We start from the raw sequence: 19,577 nt of genomic DNA, 5'->3' as shown, positions 1-19,577 counted from the left end.
TGCTGATCAATGAAAAGAAAACATGAATATATATATATATATATATATATATATATATATATATATATATATATATATATATATATATATATATATATATATATATATATATATATATATATATATATATATATATATATATATATATATATATATATATGTGTGTGTGTACTCACTGAAAAACTCAAAGGTTACAGGTACATTATAGTTAGGCTCAGATTTCACTCATAACAAGTAAAATTTAGCAGTTATAGTTAGCTAAGCTAACTATAACTCGTGCCGCTCTCAATGCACAGTTTATGACCCACATATTACATCACTCATGACATGGTCGGTGACATCAATGGTGACATCACCGATGATATCTCAAATGTCATCACTGATGATATCATCCAGTGACTGTAAGTGTTTTAAAAAATGTTTCGGAGTGTTAAATATATATTTCAAGGTGCATTGGTGAATCAGTGGGTGTGTGAGTACCTGTATGGATGATTCAGTGGGTGTTTGACTGACTGTATAAGTGAGTGATTTGGTGTCTCAGTGAATGATTGGGTGAGTGAGTGGTTGTGTGAATCTCTCTAGCAGTCTGTCAGTTGGTGTCTAAGTGGCTATATGGGATTATGAGTGGGTATGTGAGTGGCTATATCGGTGAGTGATTGGTTGTCTGAGTACCTGTATGGTTGTTTGAGTGTCTGTGTGGGTGGCTGAACGGGTGTGTGACTGCCTGTTTGGGTGAGTGAGTGGGTGAGTAAGTGTCTGTATGGGTTAGTGTGTGTGTATGCGAGGGGCTGTACGGGTGAGTGTGTGTATGGCTGTGTGGGTGAGTAAGTGGATGAGTCAGTGGTATATGGGTGAGTAACTGGTATATAAAAGGCATTATAGGTGAGTGGTGGGGTATATGAGTGACTGTAGATGTGAGCAAGTACATGGTAGTTTATGTATGAGCAAGTGAGTGGGTGTGTGCGTATCTGTATTGTGAGTAAGTGGCTGTGTGATTTACTGTATGGGTGAGTGACTATGTGTGTGAGTAGCTCTATGGGTGGCTGTTTGGGTGTATGAGTGGATATGTCAGTGGCAGTATTAGTGACGAGTGGGTGTATGAGTGGCTCTATGGGTGAGTGAGTGGATGAATGTGTTGATCTATGAACCAGTGCATGGGTGTGTAAGTACTGGTATGGGTATGGGTCAGTGTGTGAATGGTTGCGAGGGAGTTGGTGTATGAAAGAATCTATGTGGGTGTAAGTAGATTTGTCAGTGATTTTGTGGATAATGTCATCAGTGATGTCATTTGAAATGTCATCAGTGATGTCACTGACCATGTCGTCAGTGATGTAATATGTAAGGTCATAAGCAGTGCATTGAGGGGACATGAATTATTGTTAGCTCAGCTAAATATAACTGCTGAATTTCACTGTTTTTTTACGAGTCAAAACCGAGTCAAGCTATAACATCCCTGTAACCTTCGGTTTTATCAGTGAATTACTAAGGTTTTTTAAATACTAAAGCCTGAGTATAACATCCCTGTAACTTTTGTTTTTCAGTTAATTTCTATGTTTTTTTTTAGCAGTAGGTAGTAGTTGCATTTGCAGAGTGGTGGGGAAATGGAGCAGGGCCCCCGACCAGCTCTTTGAAATTTTACTGTGTAGTACTTACAGGAGGTACCAGGAGGGCTTTTTGGCCCCCATGGTCTCTCAGGAGTAAATTGGACTTCATCCCCAACCAGTAGGGCTCCAGGATCCGCGTTTGTAGAGTGATGGAGAAAGGTGGTGTGGCCTCCAACGACCTCTAAGCAATCCCACCTTGTGGGACTTACTGGAGACAACAGGAGGGGTTCGTGCCCCAAGGACATCCTTGGGGAGCAACTTTTATCTCTAGTAAGTCCCACAAGCAGGATTGCTGAGAAGTTGTCAGAGGCCATGGCCCCTTTCTCCACCACTCTGCAAACTCCCCTCCTGGAGCACCAGTAGTTAGGGGATAACGTTCCTTTGGCTCTTGAGGGTCCTTTGAGGCCAAATACCTCTCCTGTTACCTCCAGTATGTCCCTAGAAGGGGATTGCTGAGAGGTTTTTGGTGGATACCCCCTTTCTCCACCACTCTGCAAATGCTGCTCCTGGCACACTATGAGTTGGGAGATGAAGTCCCCTTGGCTCCAGAGTATCCTTGTGGGCCAACTACCCCACCTGTTACCTCCAGTAAGTCTGACAGAGCAGGATTGCTGTGAGGTTGTTGGAAACCACGTCCACTTTCTCCACCACTATGCAAATGCGCCTCCTGGTGCACTACTAGTTGGGGGATGAAGTCCCCATGGCTATTGAAGGTCCTTGGAGGCAAACTACCCCTCTTGTTAACTCCAGTATGTCCCACACAGATGGATTGCTAAGAGGTTGTCGGAACCCATGTCCCTTTTAGCTATCACTTTGCAATGCGCCTCCTGGTGCACTGCTGCTTGGGGCAAGAAGTCCACTTTTGTTCTGAAGCCCTCAGGAGGCAAGGGGACACACATCACTGCCCACCAATTTGTAGTGTGATGGAGAAAGGAGGAGTGATCTCTGACCACCTCTCAACAATCCCGATGTGTGGGGGTTACTGGAGGTAAGCCAAGGGGACTTCATCCCCCAACCAGCATTGAACCAGGTGGTACGTTTGCAGAGTGGTGGCAGAAGGAGGGGGCCTCCGGTGAGTTGCTGGGTATTTTATTCATTTCTTTTCTTTCTATTTTTTTAGGAAGGGGGCCCCTTGTCCCCCCTTCCCTTAGCTGTTTTGTGCGCCGGGGGCCTCATCCCCTAGGGCCAGCCTTTCCAATTATTATTTTGAAAACAAAATATTCTAAGGGGAGGAGGGGTCGCGTGGAACCCCTTCCTGATCGATTTCGGTCACAGAGACCCCATCACCCGGGGCCTGCCCCTTTGAAAAAAAAGAAATATAAAATATGCATACACACACACACACACATATATATATATATATATATATATATATATATATATATATATATATATATATATATATATAAATATATATGTTACTATTTTAAAATTTGGGAGCTTTGAAACAACTGAGTAGAGGTGCCACTTAAAAATACATTATGCCTTAAATTACAAAAAACTCACACCTCCCCTCACATTTTTAACTCCTGCATTAACATCTCAGTGTTCCTTTACTTCAGCCTGCTCCTCATGAAATGCTTTAATTCAAAAGCTTGCATGCCAACAAAGTCGCCATCAGGAGTGTCTGACATTTTCCTTGAATGCAAAATGTTAGTGCCCTAACTGTTCATTAGAACTCTGTGGTGACACTGCATCTGATTACTAGGGAGCTAACTGACAGGCTGCTGCTGATTTTGGAAGTGCATTTTCCACTCAGCATGTCAAAATGTTTTACTGAAATGGATGAGGAATATAATTGAAAACTCATATAAATTTGTCCTCATTATAGCTTTCTAGAGCACTAACCATAATTTGATATGAAAACTAAACCCTTCATGTTGCTCATTTACTTCGTGTATCTTTTGTTGGAAATTCCTTTCAGTTTTACAGCTTTGATTCAGGTGTGCCACACTTTTGTTATAAATTCAGACTCTTTTTTTTTAAAACAGGTTTTATTTTTCACGGTTCACATAAGCTGCATAGCTCCGCAATCCGGAGACTGCTGCACACATCAATTATGCAATAAGAATGACATTGACTTTTATGAAAGTGAATAAACCACATTAGAAAATACCCCCCCCCAACTCCCTCCTCCCCTCGATTGTGCCCATGTCACAAAGAAAAAGTACAATACCTCCAGAGCGAAACAACAAACTGATCAGCCACCCAGTAAAGTCCGGAGTCCACACACCCATCAGTCTGGCAAGCGAACATCCCCCTCCGGAGGCAGATCTAGATCCAGTCCCCAGTAGTCTGCCCACCTTTTCCAAATCCATTAATGCTTGCGGGGGCACCCCCTGGCAATGAAGACCGGCTGTTCAAGCCCCATACAAAAATTCATCCCATTCCTCCATGCAGCCATCCAAGTCCTGGCAATATCCCTATTTACCAACGTGGGACCTAATAACAAGAGGTGGCGCTTGTGCCTATTTCCCCCAACTCCCCCATGACATGTAGCAGGGCCAGGCGCAGCATGCAGGGAAGCTCCCAGCCCAATACCTCTGACAGGCAGGAGAACACCCCCCTCCAGAAGCGATGTAGTGAAAGCAAACTCCAGACTGTGTGCAAAAGCGCGCCCTCCTCCCGCCGACAGGGGATACACCCGGGAGATTCACCCATCATTCCTGTCCTCCAAAAACGCACTCTAGTGAAATACACTCTGTGTAAGTATTTGAATTGTACCAACCACAGGCGCGTGGCTATTGCCGCCCTGCGGGCTCGCTGTAGCCTCTGCCCAGTCCTCCTCCTCCAGTTCACCCACGTCCACCTCCCATGCTGTCTTAAGCTCCTGCAGATTCGTGGAACAGTGAATGACCAACGTCTGGTATATGCGAGAAATCTTGCGGTCAGGTAGTTCATCATCGCTTCTATGGGGCTGTAGTCGGGGAGGGACTCCAGGCCTTCCAGACTATGTGCTACAGCATGTCAAAACTGCAAGTATCGGAAGAACTGGGATCGTGGCATCCCATATTTGTCCTGTAGACCCTGGAACGATTTAAGTGTCAGATCTGTCATAAAGTCCCCCAGAGCCGAAGTGCCTATAAAGTCCCATCCCTGGAAGCCCTGCAAGCCTGCCAGCTGAGGCAAACGCCTGTAACCCCAGAGAGAAGTCTCCCGGGTCAAGGCATTCCACCACCCCATCCTGCCCTGAACCTGCCTCCAGATGTGGAACACAACTCGCGTGACCGGGGGCAGAAGCTTCCAAAGCGGTGCGAATATAGTAGCATGTGCAGAGATTTGTTGCCCATAAGCTGCCGTTCAACCGCATAGGCTGGGCCCCCCCTATACCCGTACCACCACTCATTGAGAACCAGATGGTGTGCGGCTTGGTAATAGGAGAGGACGTTCGAAGTAGCGGGACCACCGGTGTAAGAAGATAAAAAACAGGTGCGTAGAGCCACCTTCACCGCGCCCCCTTCCCACAAGATCCCTCCCAGTGCTGAGTTTACCTGCCTGAACCATCGGGGTGAAATCTGGTAGGGATGATTCTGTAAGTGATAAAGGAGATGGGGAAGCGCCACCATCTTGAAGATGACCGACCTGCCATATATAGTTACGGGCATGCGGGACCACACCGTAAGGTCTTCCGGGGTTCGATCCCACACCGGGACCAGATCACGTTCCCTGGACACTGCCGGTACGTCGGACAAAAAGACCCCCCAAATACTTCAGTCCCCCCGTCGCCAGTTGAAGGGATGAGGCCCATGCTCCCACCCTCGGCCGACCCCCCAGAACCCACAGCATGGACTTGCATGAATTCATGTACAATCCAGAGGTCTCCCTGAAGATCTGTAGGATGCACAACAGCCGTGGCCCGACCTATCCAGAGCAGTAAGAAAGAAAAGGACATTGTCCGCATAAAGTGCGATTCTATCTGTGAGACCCGGCGCCCATTCAAAGCCCCGAAGTTGTGCATCAATGTGCACCCAGGCCTCCAGCAGCTCCATGGCGAGCCAAAAAGATAAGGGGAGAGGGGGCAGCCCTGGCACGTGCCCCGCTGGATGGAGAAAGAGCAAGAAATTGCCCATCCTACCCGCATCGAAGCCGTTAAATCAGTGTAGAGCAGCTGTAAATAGGCCAAAAAACGCAGGCTGAAATTAAGTTTCCACGGCAGAGCAAACAAGTATACCCAGCTCAGAGAATCAAAAGCCCTATCCATGTCGGCCAGCAGTAGCGCTGCCGGCTCCCCAAGCTGCCCACAGGCCGATACAGCAACGTGCGCACGTCTAATATTGTGGCGAGTCGCCCTCTGAGGCATGAACCCGGCCTAGTCTGGGTGTACCAGTGCGGTGATGTGTGGCCTAAGCCGATTGGCCAACGCCTTGGCTAAATCCTTCGCCTCCACATTAAGAACGGAGATGGGGCAATACAATGTCTGCTGCTCCGGAGGTCTACCCGGCTTGAGGAACACTACCACCTCCGAGTGTCTCCAATAAATTCAGGCTATTAGCGCTCTAGTTGTTCATTAGAAATATGTGGGGTAGCTGCAATTGTTCACTAGGTAGTTAACTGAGAGACTGCTTCTGATGTTCAGCATACTTGTTTTTGTCTCCAAGTCAGAATGATTTACTGATGTAGATGGGAAAAATATTTCAGAACTACTAGAAAGTGTGAGCACTAAAAATCATTTGTAGGATAAAATGAACCATTTTTCCCACTTTTAAAGGAAATGCTTTAAGCTTTACAGCTTTAATTCTAACAAGATGGCATTCCTGTGTGTCATACTTAAGTCATGAATACAGAATGCTAGTAATCTAGTTCATTAGAATGTGGTGATAAAGCTACGGTAGAACACTAAGAAATCAACTGAATTACTACAACTGTTGAAAGTACAAATGTTACTTAGAATATCAGATTTTATTCTCTGGTGGCTGAGGAAGATAGCGTGAACTTACGGAAAATGTGTTCTCATTAAGCATGGGCGAATTTTGCTAATTCGCGATCCGCGAATTTGCGGATTTGCGAATTCGCGATCCGCAAAATTCGCAAATTTGTGGAAATTTGCAGATTTTTGTTTTTTTGCGTGTTCGCGGGGTTTTTTGCGTGTTCGCGGGGTTTTTTGCGTGTTCGCTGGGCTTTTTGCGTCTTCGCGAGCCGCTTGCATAGCGAAGTTACACATGCAGTCGTTTATGGGAGAGGGAGAGAGATAGATAGATAGATAGATAGATAGATAGATAGATAGATAGATAGATAGATAGATAGATAGATAGATAGAGAGAAAGAGAGGGAAAGAGAGAGGGAGAGAGAGAACAAGAGAAAGAAAGAGAGGCTGGATCTCTGAAGGGCCAGATTCCTGAGTTGCCCCTACAGAGCATACAGCTTTTTATTTTTAGCAAAATGCATATGAAAATTGTGCTGTAAAGGTCTCTTTTAGTTTAACCCCTCCTGACAACTCAAAATGGGTGTATTTGCCATCCTCTCCCTTCTTCCTGTTTTTTATATTTGTAAGTGCTTCCTGATGAGGTTTAATTCCTTGGACAGGTGCCTCGTTGCCTACTTGTAACTATTCTCTGACCCTGCTTCAAGGGTCAGAGCAGGGTCAGAGAATAGTTGCAAGTAGGCAACGAGGCGCCAGGAAGCAATTAGCAGCAGGTGTCCAAGTTGAAGTTAATTTGTTTGTAACCCTTTTGTAAAAGGTTACAAAGAAATTAGGTTCAACTTTTGCACCTGCTGCTGTAACCCTTGCTTGACTGAAAATTCGTCCCCGCTGATTCGCGGATTTTACCGCGATTTCGTGAGATTCCCAGATCGCGAAATCGCGGAAAATCCGCAAATTCGCCCGCGAAACGGATTTTACGCCCACCCTTAGTTCTCATTTTAGTTTCTTGGGCACCTTCTATAACCAAACCACAAGAGAAAATTTTGGGAGAATATCGTTTTCTGTCAATCTAGGTCCAACAGTTGTCAGTGGGGTTGGCAGCATTTTTCAAAGGGTAAAATCATCTGAGAACCCACCTGAATTCCTAAAATTATTATAATACCAACAAAAAATGATTTATATTGTTATGAGAATGAGTTCGCTTGTGACCCTCAAAAACTTTCACTACAATGCATTTTAATGGTGACCATTACTCAGAGTCCTGCAGTGGGTGTTACAATGTGTTGCACATTTTGCGGCCAGCCAATCAAGAGTATCCCCTTGGTACCACCTCCCCAAATGCTCCTGTGAATCAGGGTTTGCTCACCCTGCTCTGGGGGGTCTGCTCTTGGTAGGTTAAGCCAGGCCTTGCATCCAGCACTCTTCTGTGCTTGCTCAAAATGTATGCTCAGTGAGGTAGTTTCTTCAATATGATTTTTTTAAAGTTAAGTTCACTGAAAAAAGGTTAAAGTGACATCATAGTTAGGTAAGGCAATAAGATCTTAATTTATGGTAAATTAAAATAGAAATTCCCTTAAAAAAACAAAAGTTAAAGTGACGTTATAGTTAGGCTTCGTAATAAAGTAAAAACTATTGTTTTAAAAATAAACACTGAAATTCACTAACTAAGGTTTACTGAGCTAACTAAAACTTACTTCCTGCCACACACTGCTTATGAAATTGCATACTACATTAAATTTGACATATGAAATGACATCCTTGATGACATCACCCAAACTACTTTTCAAATCACTCTGTAAGCCAGTAGAGCACTTCAGATTTGAAAGTAAGTACTAAATAGAGTAGAATCATATAATGCATACATTTCCCTTCAGACACACAAGCCTCCTAATTTGAACCAAGCTCCTCCTACACACAGTCTTTGTCCTGTACTAAACACTTTGTGGATAGACGACCTCATGGGTGTAATAAACCAGACTTGGGTAGGCAAACCCCTACTACACACAGGTTTTGCCCTGTCAACAACTCTCCATGAAGAACCCACTACCTCAAGACACTCAAACCTCATTACCCCATTACGTGGACAAGCACCTACTATGCACAGCCTTTGCCCTGTTCCAAACCATTTGAGACGAGCCGACCTCTCATGGGAAATGAACCAGATATGAAAAGGAAAGTATCTACTGCAAACAGTCTCCACCATGGGTAGATACCCGGCACAGAAAGCCTACTTCCTGTAGACATTTACGGACCCTCAGGTGGTGAAGGTCCTACTAAGCACAGCCTTCACCATGTACCGAAGACATTGCAGCTAGTTCAACTCTTATGGGCAATGAAGCACACATAGGAGGGAAAGTACCTGGTGCATACAGTCTTGACTCCTCCATCAGCTTCACCCTGTTCAACGTCTACATGGCCTGCTCACATCCATCGTCATAGCACACAGACTCAACATCGTATCGTATGCAGGCGACACTCAACTCATCCTCTCCCTATCCAAGAAACTCACCATCCCCAAACACAACTTCCAAGAAGGAATGGAAACAGTCTCCAGGTGGATGAAAAAGAGCTGCCTACAACTAAACGAGGACAAAACCGAATTACTCTTCATGGGCCCACACCCCGTCGCCTGGAACAACACTTTGTGACCCCTGCCCTCGGGAACCCTCCCTTCCCCACTGACCACGCATGCAAACTCGGAATTATCATGGACTCCGAACTCAAAATGAACCACCAAATCAACGCTGTCACCTCCTCCTATTTCCACACCCTCCATCTCATAGGAAAGACCTTCAACTGGATTTCCCTCGAACACAGGAAAACCGTCACCCACGCCCTCATCAGCAGCAGACTGGACTACAGCAACGCACTCTATGCCAAAATCAACAAGAACATCACCTGCAAACTCCAGAATGTCCAGAACTCCTCCGCCAGACTAGTCCTCAACCTACCACGTCACTGCCACCTCACCCAATACATGTAGGCACAACACTGGCTCCCAGTCAAAAAGAGAATCACCTTCAAACTTCTCAACCACGTCCTCAAAACCCTCCGCAACACCGGACCTGCCTCTTGTTTTATACACACCAAAGATCCCTCCGCTCAGCCCAGCTCTCCCTTGCAACGGTATCACACATCAAGAAGACCAGAACAGACAAGAGGTCACTCCTTCTTCTATCTCGCAGCCAAGGATTAGAACACTCTCCCTCTCCACCTCCGACAGACACCAACACTCTTCAAGTTCCTGAAAGAACTCAAGACCTGGTTCTATGACGGATCACTGTGAAAATCCAGGAGCTGCACGCCCCCCTCTCCTCACCCCTCAGAGCCTTGAGACCCCTTCAAGTGAGTAGCTGTACTCTATAAACCCCTAATTGATTGATTGATATTCACAACTTCTCATGCAGAGCTCACCCCCTCCAGACAATCAAGACCCCTCAGGACAGGAAGCAGCTGCTATGTTCAACGTTTGCCCCGCAACAAAGCTTCTACAGAGAGCCAACCTCTTGTGTCAGCAAGTCTCTGCTGTGTACTGTGATTGCCCTGTGCACAACCATTCATGGAGAGCTTACTCCTTTTACACACGCAAGATCCCTTAGGAGACCAAGCGTGTTGCCAAAGCTCGCACCCATTAGCAGTAAAGAGGCCATAGCAAATCAGGACTCGATGTATCTTGCTGAATACCTTCCAGTACGATAAGTGTATACTAAACTGGCACATTTGTTGGATGATGGAATCAGTGATGATATTAGCGATGCCATCAATGATGCCATTTGAGATGTCATCAGTCAAGGATAGCATTGGACTTGTCATAAATGATGTAATATGTGAGGTCATAAGCTCAGCATGGCAGAGGCACAAGGTATAGCTAGCTCAATTAGCTATAACTGGTGAATGTCAGTGTTGTTTGTCACTATAAGATAATGCATTCAGCATCTGATATTGACTTTCAAAGTTCACAATATATTTTGTGACTGTGGGAATCTTTGCTCATTCAAAGGAGCTAATGTGTGCCCATTTATTCAATATCAGATATTTAAACCAAACAATCAATTCAATGACCCACTTCAATCCAGCTTCTACTCTGCAGCCAACCATTTCATCATACCCATCTGGACTGCAATAATCAATGCTTCCCTAATATGGGGTCTATACCTGACTCATTAAAAACTGGACAAGTCATCCCTATTCTAATAAAACCCTTGCTAAACCCTGCTAAACCAGACAATTTCAGACCAATATCTAACATTCCTCTACTTGCAAAACTACTTGGCAAATGTGTGCAACAACAACGTAGCCTACACATCACCGCTTTCAACTTGCTAGATGAGTGCCAATCTGGTTTCAGACCAGATCACAGTACTGAAACTACTGTTCTCCACATAGTAGATGATGCCCACCAAGCCCTAGACCAAGACAAAACATGTCTCTTAATTTTGTTGGATCTTTCATCGGAGTTCCACAAAGTCCACCATGAATAGCTACTAGAAAAGCTGGAATTCAGGATGGTCTAGGGGGAACCGTTCTCGAGTGTTTCAAATACTTCTTACAGAACTGCTCCCACAGATTCTTAGTTAATCGCAATCTATCCTCCCATTTCCCGATTACGATCAATAATGTTTTCAACTCTCTTTCACCTTTATCTCGAACCATAGCTGAAATTCTTCGTATCACTAACATCTCTTTTCACATGTTTGCAGATGACACAGATCTACATCAAAATCTCTTCTCTAGAGGAGGTCAAAATAATGAATGATGCTCTGAAACAGACTTTTCACGGGCTTGCTAGCACCCAGCTCAAACTTAAGGCACAACAAAGCAAATTCTTATTCATTTTCCCTCCAAAAAACTCCCCTGGCATACTTGAATGGACCAACTTGATCACCGCGCTGAACTGCACCCCAATCATAATGGACTCAGCCAAATCACTAGGAATCACACTGGACAAAAACCTGAACATGTGAACCCACATAAACATACTGGCCAAAAATGCCAAGTTTCACCTGAGCTACCTGAGAAATCTCAAACCTTTCCTAGATACTTCAGACCTAATAATGGCAGTTCAGGCTTTAGTTATCTCTAGGATCGAATCCCGATGCTCAACCTTATCTGGCCTACCAAAGATCTCAACAGCTCCCCTAGACGCCTGTCTTAACAAGGCTACAAGACTCCTAATTGACTCAAAAAAATTCGATCACAGGTGCTGAATTGGCTGCCGAACGAAGCCAGAATCCAACTCAAACTGGCCTGTGTCACCCATAAAGCTATACACTCCAAGTCTCCTGCATACCTGGCTCAGAAAATCATGGTTTCCAGAGGAATTTTGTGTTGAAACCACCCCTCTTCTGGAAGAAGAAACATACAACAGAGTTTTCTCCGGGACTGCCCATGAACCTGGAACTCGCTGCCGCCATACATCAGAAGAATACCTGCCCTATCAAGTTTCAAAAAGGAAGTAAAGACTTTCCTAATGGGCAAATTCCTACCCTAATCTCTCTCAGTGCTTCTGCAGTTTCAGCAGTCCAGCGATTGGTTTATCTCGTATTTGAACTCTTCCGGGATTGTCAACTCTGCTCTCATATAGGCAAACCATGTGACTCCTTTTTCAGTGACGTTGCCAACCACTCTGCATTCTTTTCCACCTCACTGTCAATTTCAGGGCAAAGGATGTTGCCTGTAGTCTCCCTCTGCTCTTGCCCTTGTCCTCCTGCTATCACCCCAACTGTTCTCCTGTTCGCCTCCCCTATTCCCTGTGTCTAGCCTGTTTCTCTCTGCATTGTTTTCTCTTGTTTGCAGGCTCAATTTTGTTACTAACTTGTTTTTGCTAATTCTTGTAATTATTTGCTACTGCTATAAAGCGCTCTGATACCCTAACGGGTCATGTTCGTGCTATACAAAACACTAAGGGCCTGATTCACAGAATGAACTTAAGACTCAATCCTAAACTTACTACTGTTTTGGTACTCACAGATTTCACTTACTACTTTTGGTATTCACAGAATGAACTTACTACTTTTGGCATTCACAGAATGCACTTACTACTTTTGGTATTCACAAATTGAACTTACTCATTTTGGTATTCACAGAAGTTAGGACTACTAACTTTAGGACTCCTAAATGCCTTCTGTAAATACAGAAAGTCTTAAAATTAGGATTTTTCTCAATTTAGTAGTAGTAAAGTTAGGACTCCTAACTTTAGGACTCCTAAATGCCTTCTGTGAATACCGAATGTCCTAAAATTACGATTTTTCTCAATTTAGTAGTAGTAAAGTTAGGACTACTAACTTTAGGACTCCTAAATGCCTTCTGTGAATATCGAAAGTTTTAAAATTAGGATTTTTCTCAATTTAGTAGTAGTAAAGTTAGGACTCCTAACTTTAGGACTCCTAAATGCCTTCTGTGAATACAGAAAGTCTTAAAAATAGGATTTTTCTCAATTTAGTAGTAGTAAAGTTAGGACTCCTAACTTTACTACTACTAAATTGAGAAAAATCCTAATTTTAAGAATTTTGGTATTCACAGAAGGCATTTAGGCGTCCTAAAGTTAGTAGTCCTAACTTTACTACTACTAAATTGAGAAAAATCGTAATTTTAGGACTTTCGGTATACACAGAAGGCATTTAGGAGTCCTAAAGTTAGGAGTCCTAACTTTACTACTACTAAATTGAGAAAAATCCTAATTTTAAGACTTTCGGTATTCACAGAAGGCATTTAGGAGTCCTAAAGTTAGGAGGCCTAACTTCTGTGAATACCGAAATGAGTAAGTTCATTCTGTGAATACCAAAAGTAGTAAGTGCATTCTGTGAATGCCAAAAGTAGTAAGTTCCTTCTGTGAATACCAAAAGTAGTAAGTGCAATCTGTGAATACCAAAACAGTAGTAAGTTTAGGATTGAGTCTTAAATTCATTCTGTGAATCGGGCCTAAATAAATAAAAAGAATTTAGTAGATGTGATACTGCAATAACATTTTAGATTATTGAGATAACAATTTATTATTTCACTAACTAATGAGATTTTTCCTCCAAAATAACATTACATTTTTGCCACTCCCTTTCTCACCTACTAATTACTCCCCCCAACAAACTGGGAACCTTAAAAATAAGAAAGTGTTCTAAAATTGGAAGTAGTTATCTTACTGTCGCTGCTGTCAAGGCCACCTTGAAGTCTCCTCCCTACTGTGAGCAATCAGAGGTCCTTCCACCTGTTTTTTTTTATTTTAGCAGCTCGCCCAATTTATACTGAATGCATATGAGAGTGTTGTAAACAATGGGTAAGCCAATACTATGGTATTAATCCCAATAACTTACACAGTAGAAGGCATCTGACTGTTGCCGGGGTTACAATAACACATGTTAGCAGCCACATCAAGCGGTTAGGTATCAAGTTTAAATCTACAGAGAGCATAATATGGTCTTAAAACAGTCACAGAGAGATTGTTCAAAATAAGGAAGGGGGCTGGTAAAAAAAGGGATTAGCAGTGTATCTCCGCATGGTTTCTGAACTGCTCAACTGTGCATTTAAATCAAGCAGAATCTCATTGTATATTTGTACTTATTGTGTGGTTGAGACAACTTTTTCTTTGGAAAGTTGGTGCAGTTTACTCCTTTGGGAAAACTAAGCACTGTGTTGAAATAGGAACAGTTCGTGACTCCCCATTATTTTCTCTCTCTCTCTCAACAGTACGGCATCAAGAAGAAGGAGGAAAAGGAAGCAGAGGCCCAGGCTGCGATGGAAGCCACTGCTGAGGGAAGCTTGACGCGTCCAAAGAAGGCCATCCCAGCTGGCTGCGGAGATGAAGATGAGGAGGAAGAAGAGAGCATTCTGGACACAGTCATTAAATACCTACCTGGACCTCTTCAAGACATGTTCAAGAAGTGAATCACAGTGGACTGCGAGACTGTTTGTGTCATGAACAGTAAAGCAATGGGTTTCCCATCAAAGGATGGGGAACCCCAATATTGCCACACTCACCCTCCCTTCCACCTGCCCCGGCCCTTTCTTTGCTCACTATAGACCCCTTGATGTCATCAATTCCTTTTGTACATAGTAACATAAAAGTAGACACCTTTGAATGGATGTCAAGATACTGAGCTGCGTTCTACACAACTTTAATTATAAGCCATAGTACTAAGTATATAAAATAAGGCAATTGTGTACAGTGTTAACAGAGAAAAGGGACAACTTCATGTTTGTTTCCATTCCAAAACGAGGAAGAGTATTCACTCAGAGTGAGCTGAATGTTTTTTTAAAATGTTGTTTTTCGTTTATTTATGTTGTTTTTAATTTATAACGTGGTTGGCCTCTCTGGTTGTTTGCTCTTGAATGCATTTGCCATCCCTGCTTCTCTCCACCTTGTTGTGGAAATGTATCTGTGGTTACACATCGTACTCATGAAAAAAGAGAGATAATTTTGGAACTTGAACCATGTGAAACTTTTGTTTCCTGACTGGATCGGAGACCAGTGGAAGAACTGAAAATTCAGTTGTTGTTGTAACTACCATATTGGCATTACCTAAGATAGAAACATGGGAGGTAAGTTAATGAAACTGTTCTTACCTCCCTTTTGGACCCATATGCACGCACACAGAAGAAGCTGTTATCATTCAATCTTCTTCAATAAACCATAACCCCTTTCAATCTTCCTTTTCTTAGATCAACCTATTTCATATATAATATCAATTTCCTTCTGAAGAGACCCTTAGAGAAATTAAATCACGAAGTTAGCAGACAAAAGTATCCGTCTAATGTATTGTAATAGATTCAATATATGATTTAGTTTTACACATTGGAAAGCAATCAAAACTAACAAATATATCTGGATCTTTTAGAATTCCATTTGAAGTTGGACTGAATATCCACAGGTGACCTCATGCCAAATATTTGCCATGAAATTGATTGAAAAGCTATCAGAAAATATACAGAGGTGTACTTTTATCATCATGACATATAGGTCAGCTAAAACGAAGACAGCTCCTTATCTTAAAACTTTACCTCCTTCTGTCATTTGAAAGATATGTACTGGACACTTGACAAACTGTGTATAGTTCTCTCATCTCACCCAAGTAAAATTAGAGTTAAAATTCTAGGATTCTTGTTAAGGAACAACCCTTCATTAGATTAGGAAAAGCACTGTGTCATAATGATCAATTTTCAATTTCAATGAGGAATTCACTGCCAACATATTACTTTTTTTTAAATAGATTCAGTAATAATTTTTTTCAATATTTTCAAAAGGCCAAATTTTGATGTTTTGCTTGTCTTTGTTATTGCTTGCTCTTGTGCTGAATGGTAGAGCATTGAGTCTTTTGCTGCAGAAACTCTCATCTCGTGATACATCATTCACACATAATAAACTATACTGGCAGGATAGCCAAAAATATAAAAGTCCAACTTACACTTTACTTCATGTCACCAGGTAATCTCCTTGAATACAAAAGATCTATTACTCTATACATAATTGTAAGAGGTCTCCTTATTGTAGTGATATTTAAAGAGTATCTATATGCAAACAGAGTTTTATCTTCCAAAATAATAGGTATTTAGTCTTCAGTTTTAGAATCTGAGGTATCTTTTTGTACGTTTGATTTCGGGCATACGTTATAGCTTACAGTGTTCTTTGGTTTTTTTTTGTTGCATGCAGAGACCATGCTCCTGGTGGTGAGAAGATATGAAGTAATGTGATGTAGAAGAAGCTGTTTCTTTTAAGACACCTTAGGGTACCGACTGCAAATTGAGACTAACTTATGAAAGACAGTTTGAGATGTTTGAAATAGTTTAATATCTTAGTAGTTCGTGGAAAACTGTTTTCTTGTGGCAAAACATTTCCTCGATCCAAGAGACTTTGACCCGTAGTAAATAAATCTGTGAAGTGTATTTCAAATTCAGGAATATTAAACTTCGTGTTAAATTCCTCTGTTCAAGTATGCATTGAAACAATCTGCAAAACAGACAGAAAAACTGAGTTTTTTTTTTTTAGAATTTGGCAGATGTTGAACATCTGCCAGAAATTGGCTGAGGACCTATCTATGCACTTTATAGAGTGTATGTATGGGTATACACTCTAAATCAAGAGCATAGGTGTACTCTCTAAAAGCAACAAACAGGAACTCCACCAATTTTAACAGATGTCCCACATCCACCAAAACATAACCCCTTAAGCCTTAAAAAAATAGCCTGAAAAAATATCCCTATTTTTCTTTTTGTTGTTAAAATAAAATTCGCCCGGCATATTCCACATGAGGAAAAGAGGTCCCCGGGGCATTGGTAAATGTTTGGCATACTCCTTAATATTTGATCCGGCAGCACTAGAATTTGCTGTGGTAAAATGTGGCACAACCTGGTGTGTAAGGGCAAGTTTTAATGGGCAGTCAGTTGCCAGACTCCTTTTGGTAGTGTATTTAAAAAAAAGAGGAGGGGCTATTATGCATTGCCAATCATTTAATATTTTGGCCGTTTTTTGCAGGGCTGGTACACCGCCAAATCACATTCGATGAAGGTTGTTTACTTTCTTCGTGCATGATCTCTCCTAACAAGTGTGCTCAATTATAGTTGGCTGCAGTGTGTGGCTGATTTGATCCGCACCACAGTTTGGAAATCTGTATCCAGGCACACACCATCCTTTGCAATTCTCAAGTTAGAACTTATCAGATGCCTCATCTCATGATGAGTTGGGAGGAGCACGCGCAGCTGCCAGCTGTGACCCCTGTTTTTCGCACAAATCTAAACTCTGCATTGCTTCCCAAAATAAGAACCCTCTTCTGGTTTAGGAAATGTCATTATTGTGCTTTTGGTGCTTCTCAATAACAACTGCCCAGCTCTATAAAAGGGTCCTAATTATCTTTTTTCGAACATAATAGTGATTATTTTCTTCCAGAAAGACACAAATGCAGAAAAATAGCACAGGTTTTTTTTATTGCGTCGAACAAGCGTTTACTGAGTCAAATATAACATCGTGCTTAGGGTGGACAGTTTCCTACAATGATAGAATGAGTTACCAGGTTAAAGGTCAAAGGCCCCTACGAGTCATTTCAGGGCATAAAGTCAGGATAAACCATTATTCTTTTCTTTCCTCAGATGGTGATACTAAAACACCACGAATGGTGCATTGTTTTGACCTTATCAACTTTTTAAAAGGCAACAGCAAGATATTAATGAAGAAAAACTACTAAAGAAATTCCAATAAAGAGTCTGTTTTATTTCTAAAAAATGGCTATTTTTGGCGTAGGGAAATTTCTTTTGTAATACGCCTCTGCCATTAATAAATCAATCAATGTTCTAAATATCAAATTAGCAATGAGATTACTGATCCACCTGGTAGAAAATAAAGTTTTTAGATTCAAACGAAATGTAGAAAAAAAAACACCTTTGTTGGTCATTCGTCTCAGCATCCAAACTGATTGATATTTCCAGACTGATTTAATTTTTTTTAAAGAAACACGTGTCATAATTTGTGTTATAAAAAAGAGCTGCTTGTAAATGGATGACTTCCGTTTACGATGTTGTCGGATAGCCTGTTTAAATATATCGCCTAAGACATGCTTGTTCTGCTAAGCAGGTTGCAGCGACCTCTGAGAGGTACAGCAGTGTTTTTGTTAAGTGTGCATTTTGTCAGCCATCTTGGAATGCCATTCATGGCCCAGATCACAATCTTAAATGGAACATAAAAACAGTGTGGCCACTTTCCAGTAAAATACCACAATGCCCGGTATCCGTTCCTCCAAAAGTTCGGAAGCAAGACCAAAGAGAACCTGGTTCTTCGTTCTAATTCTCAATTTCTCTTGGCCAACCACCATAGCTTTCTTTATATGCCAATTTGTTCAATCTCAGGTAAATGAGGTGTTCTGTTTGTTATCGTTTTACTTTTTCTTATAATTGCTGCAGAGAATGTCCATGTCTCGTGGTGTTCGAGTCCTATGCATATTCAAAGACTGCAGCACCCTGCATCGCAATCTCTCTCTTTGATAAGCAAATAAGAGAGACAAACTCCACAGCTTCAGCTTTTCTGGAGACATGTATTTGTCATCGACCATCATGACCCTCCATTGATCTTTAGTGAAAGCCATATGAAATCAGACTGCAATACTAAATATAAATGCTTCTCTGTGCACATGAGACTCAACCACACACTGCCCCACTTTGGAGTTTCTCTGTCTACATTTATACGACTGTATGTATGCTAGGTCCTCCCATCCAAAACCCATGCTAGAGTTAGGACATCCTAGAGCTGCTCAACATGCCTTTTTTTTGACCAGCCTAAATATTATGTCATATTATAATGTTGTTATAAACCTGTTGTGGTGAGCTGGTTGTCATGTTTTATGTATCAGCAATGTCTGTCAAGGTCTTGTTGTCTATTCCTATTTCTCCCACCCCCTCTTTCTCCACTTGCCTTTCACTTTCTCTAAATCTTTCCCTGATAAATGTTTTTTGTGTGCTGTAAAATGTTTGGATACTTGTCTTTTCACAAATGCTTGTTGTGCACAAGCAGATGCAGAGCACTTTTCTTAACCGCTGGCGCATTTCGCGCAACGGGGTGCTCCTGTCCTGTCTCTGGATGCATGCACTACCATTTCGAGCAGCAAGAAGACGGTGAAGTAGAGACTGTGAATGTATATTCTGTTTGTAATTTGCCTGCTACCTTTCACTGCATGATGGATAAATATTACAATGTTCTTTTCAAGTGGAATCACAGCCAATAAAAACAAAGTGATTTCATTCATTTTCCTTTGCTCCGTTTCCTGTGCAGGTTTTGACACTCTACTCTGCAGTTATGTTGAGATACTTCTCATGAACAACATCAAATATGGTTTGGTAGCAAAGAATGATTGTTTCAAGCTATTGATCTACAAGCAAGATGTGATTGCATGGAGAAATAAGCTTTTACTTGGTGTGTGTATGCCTCTCCTGAAACTGGTCAATTGAGAACATAGTCAATATTCCAACTCAACTTTTTCTAATACAATCTATGTGTACAGCCGCCAAACACACCATGATCAGCAGGAGTGCAAACTTAACAAAGATGGTGGGCCAAGACAACCACCCTGTATGAACCTTTATTGCACTGCACACAGATTTGCACTGGCTACAGATCTCTGCTGGCATTATAATGAGGC

At 42.1% G+C, this 19,577-nt stretch overlaps 1 protein-coding gene across 1 annotated transcript in view; it reads left to right on the top strand.

The window, feature by feature from the left end:
- The window catches only part of CPLX1 (complexin 1), a 462,298-nt gene extending 444,428 nt beyond the window's left edge, over positions 1–17,870 (top strand). The window contains exon 4 of the mRNA XM_086961656.1: positions 14,146–17,870. Within this exon, the coding sequence (XP_086817782.1) occupies positions 14,146–14,343 (198 nt within the window). The 3' untranslated portion in view covers positions 14,344–17,870. The remainder of the gene's footprint in view (positions 1–14,145) is intronic.
- The last annotated feature ends 1,707 nt before the right edge of the window (positions 17,871–19,577 follow it).

The sequence above is a fragment of the Lissotriton vulgaris genome, chromosome 3_1 (genome assembly GCF_964263255.1).
Source record: "Lissotriton vulgaris chromosome 3_1, aLisVul1.2, whole genome shotgun sequence".
Classification (NCBI taxonomy): Eukaryota; Metazoa; Chordata; class Amphibia; order Caudata; family Salamandridae; genus Lissotriton; species Lissotriton vulgaris.
Note: the sequence above shows the minus strand (reverse complement) of the source record. Positions and strands in the feature narration are given on the sequence as shown.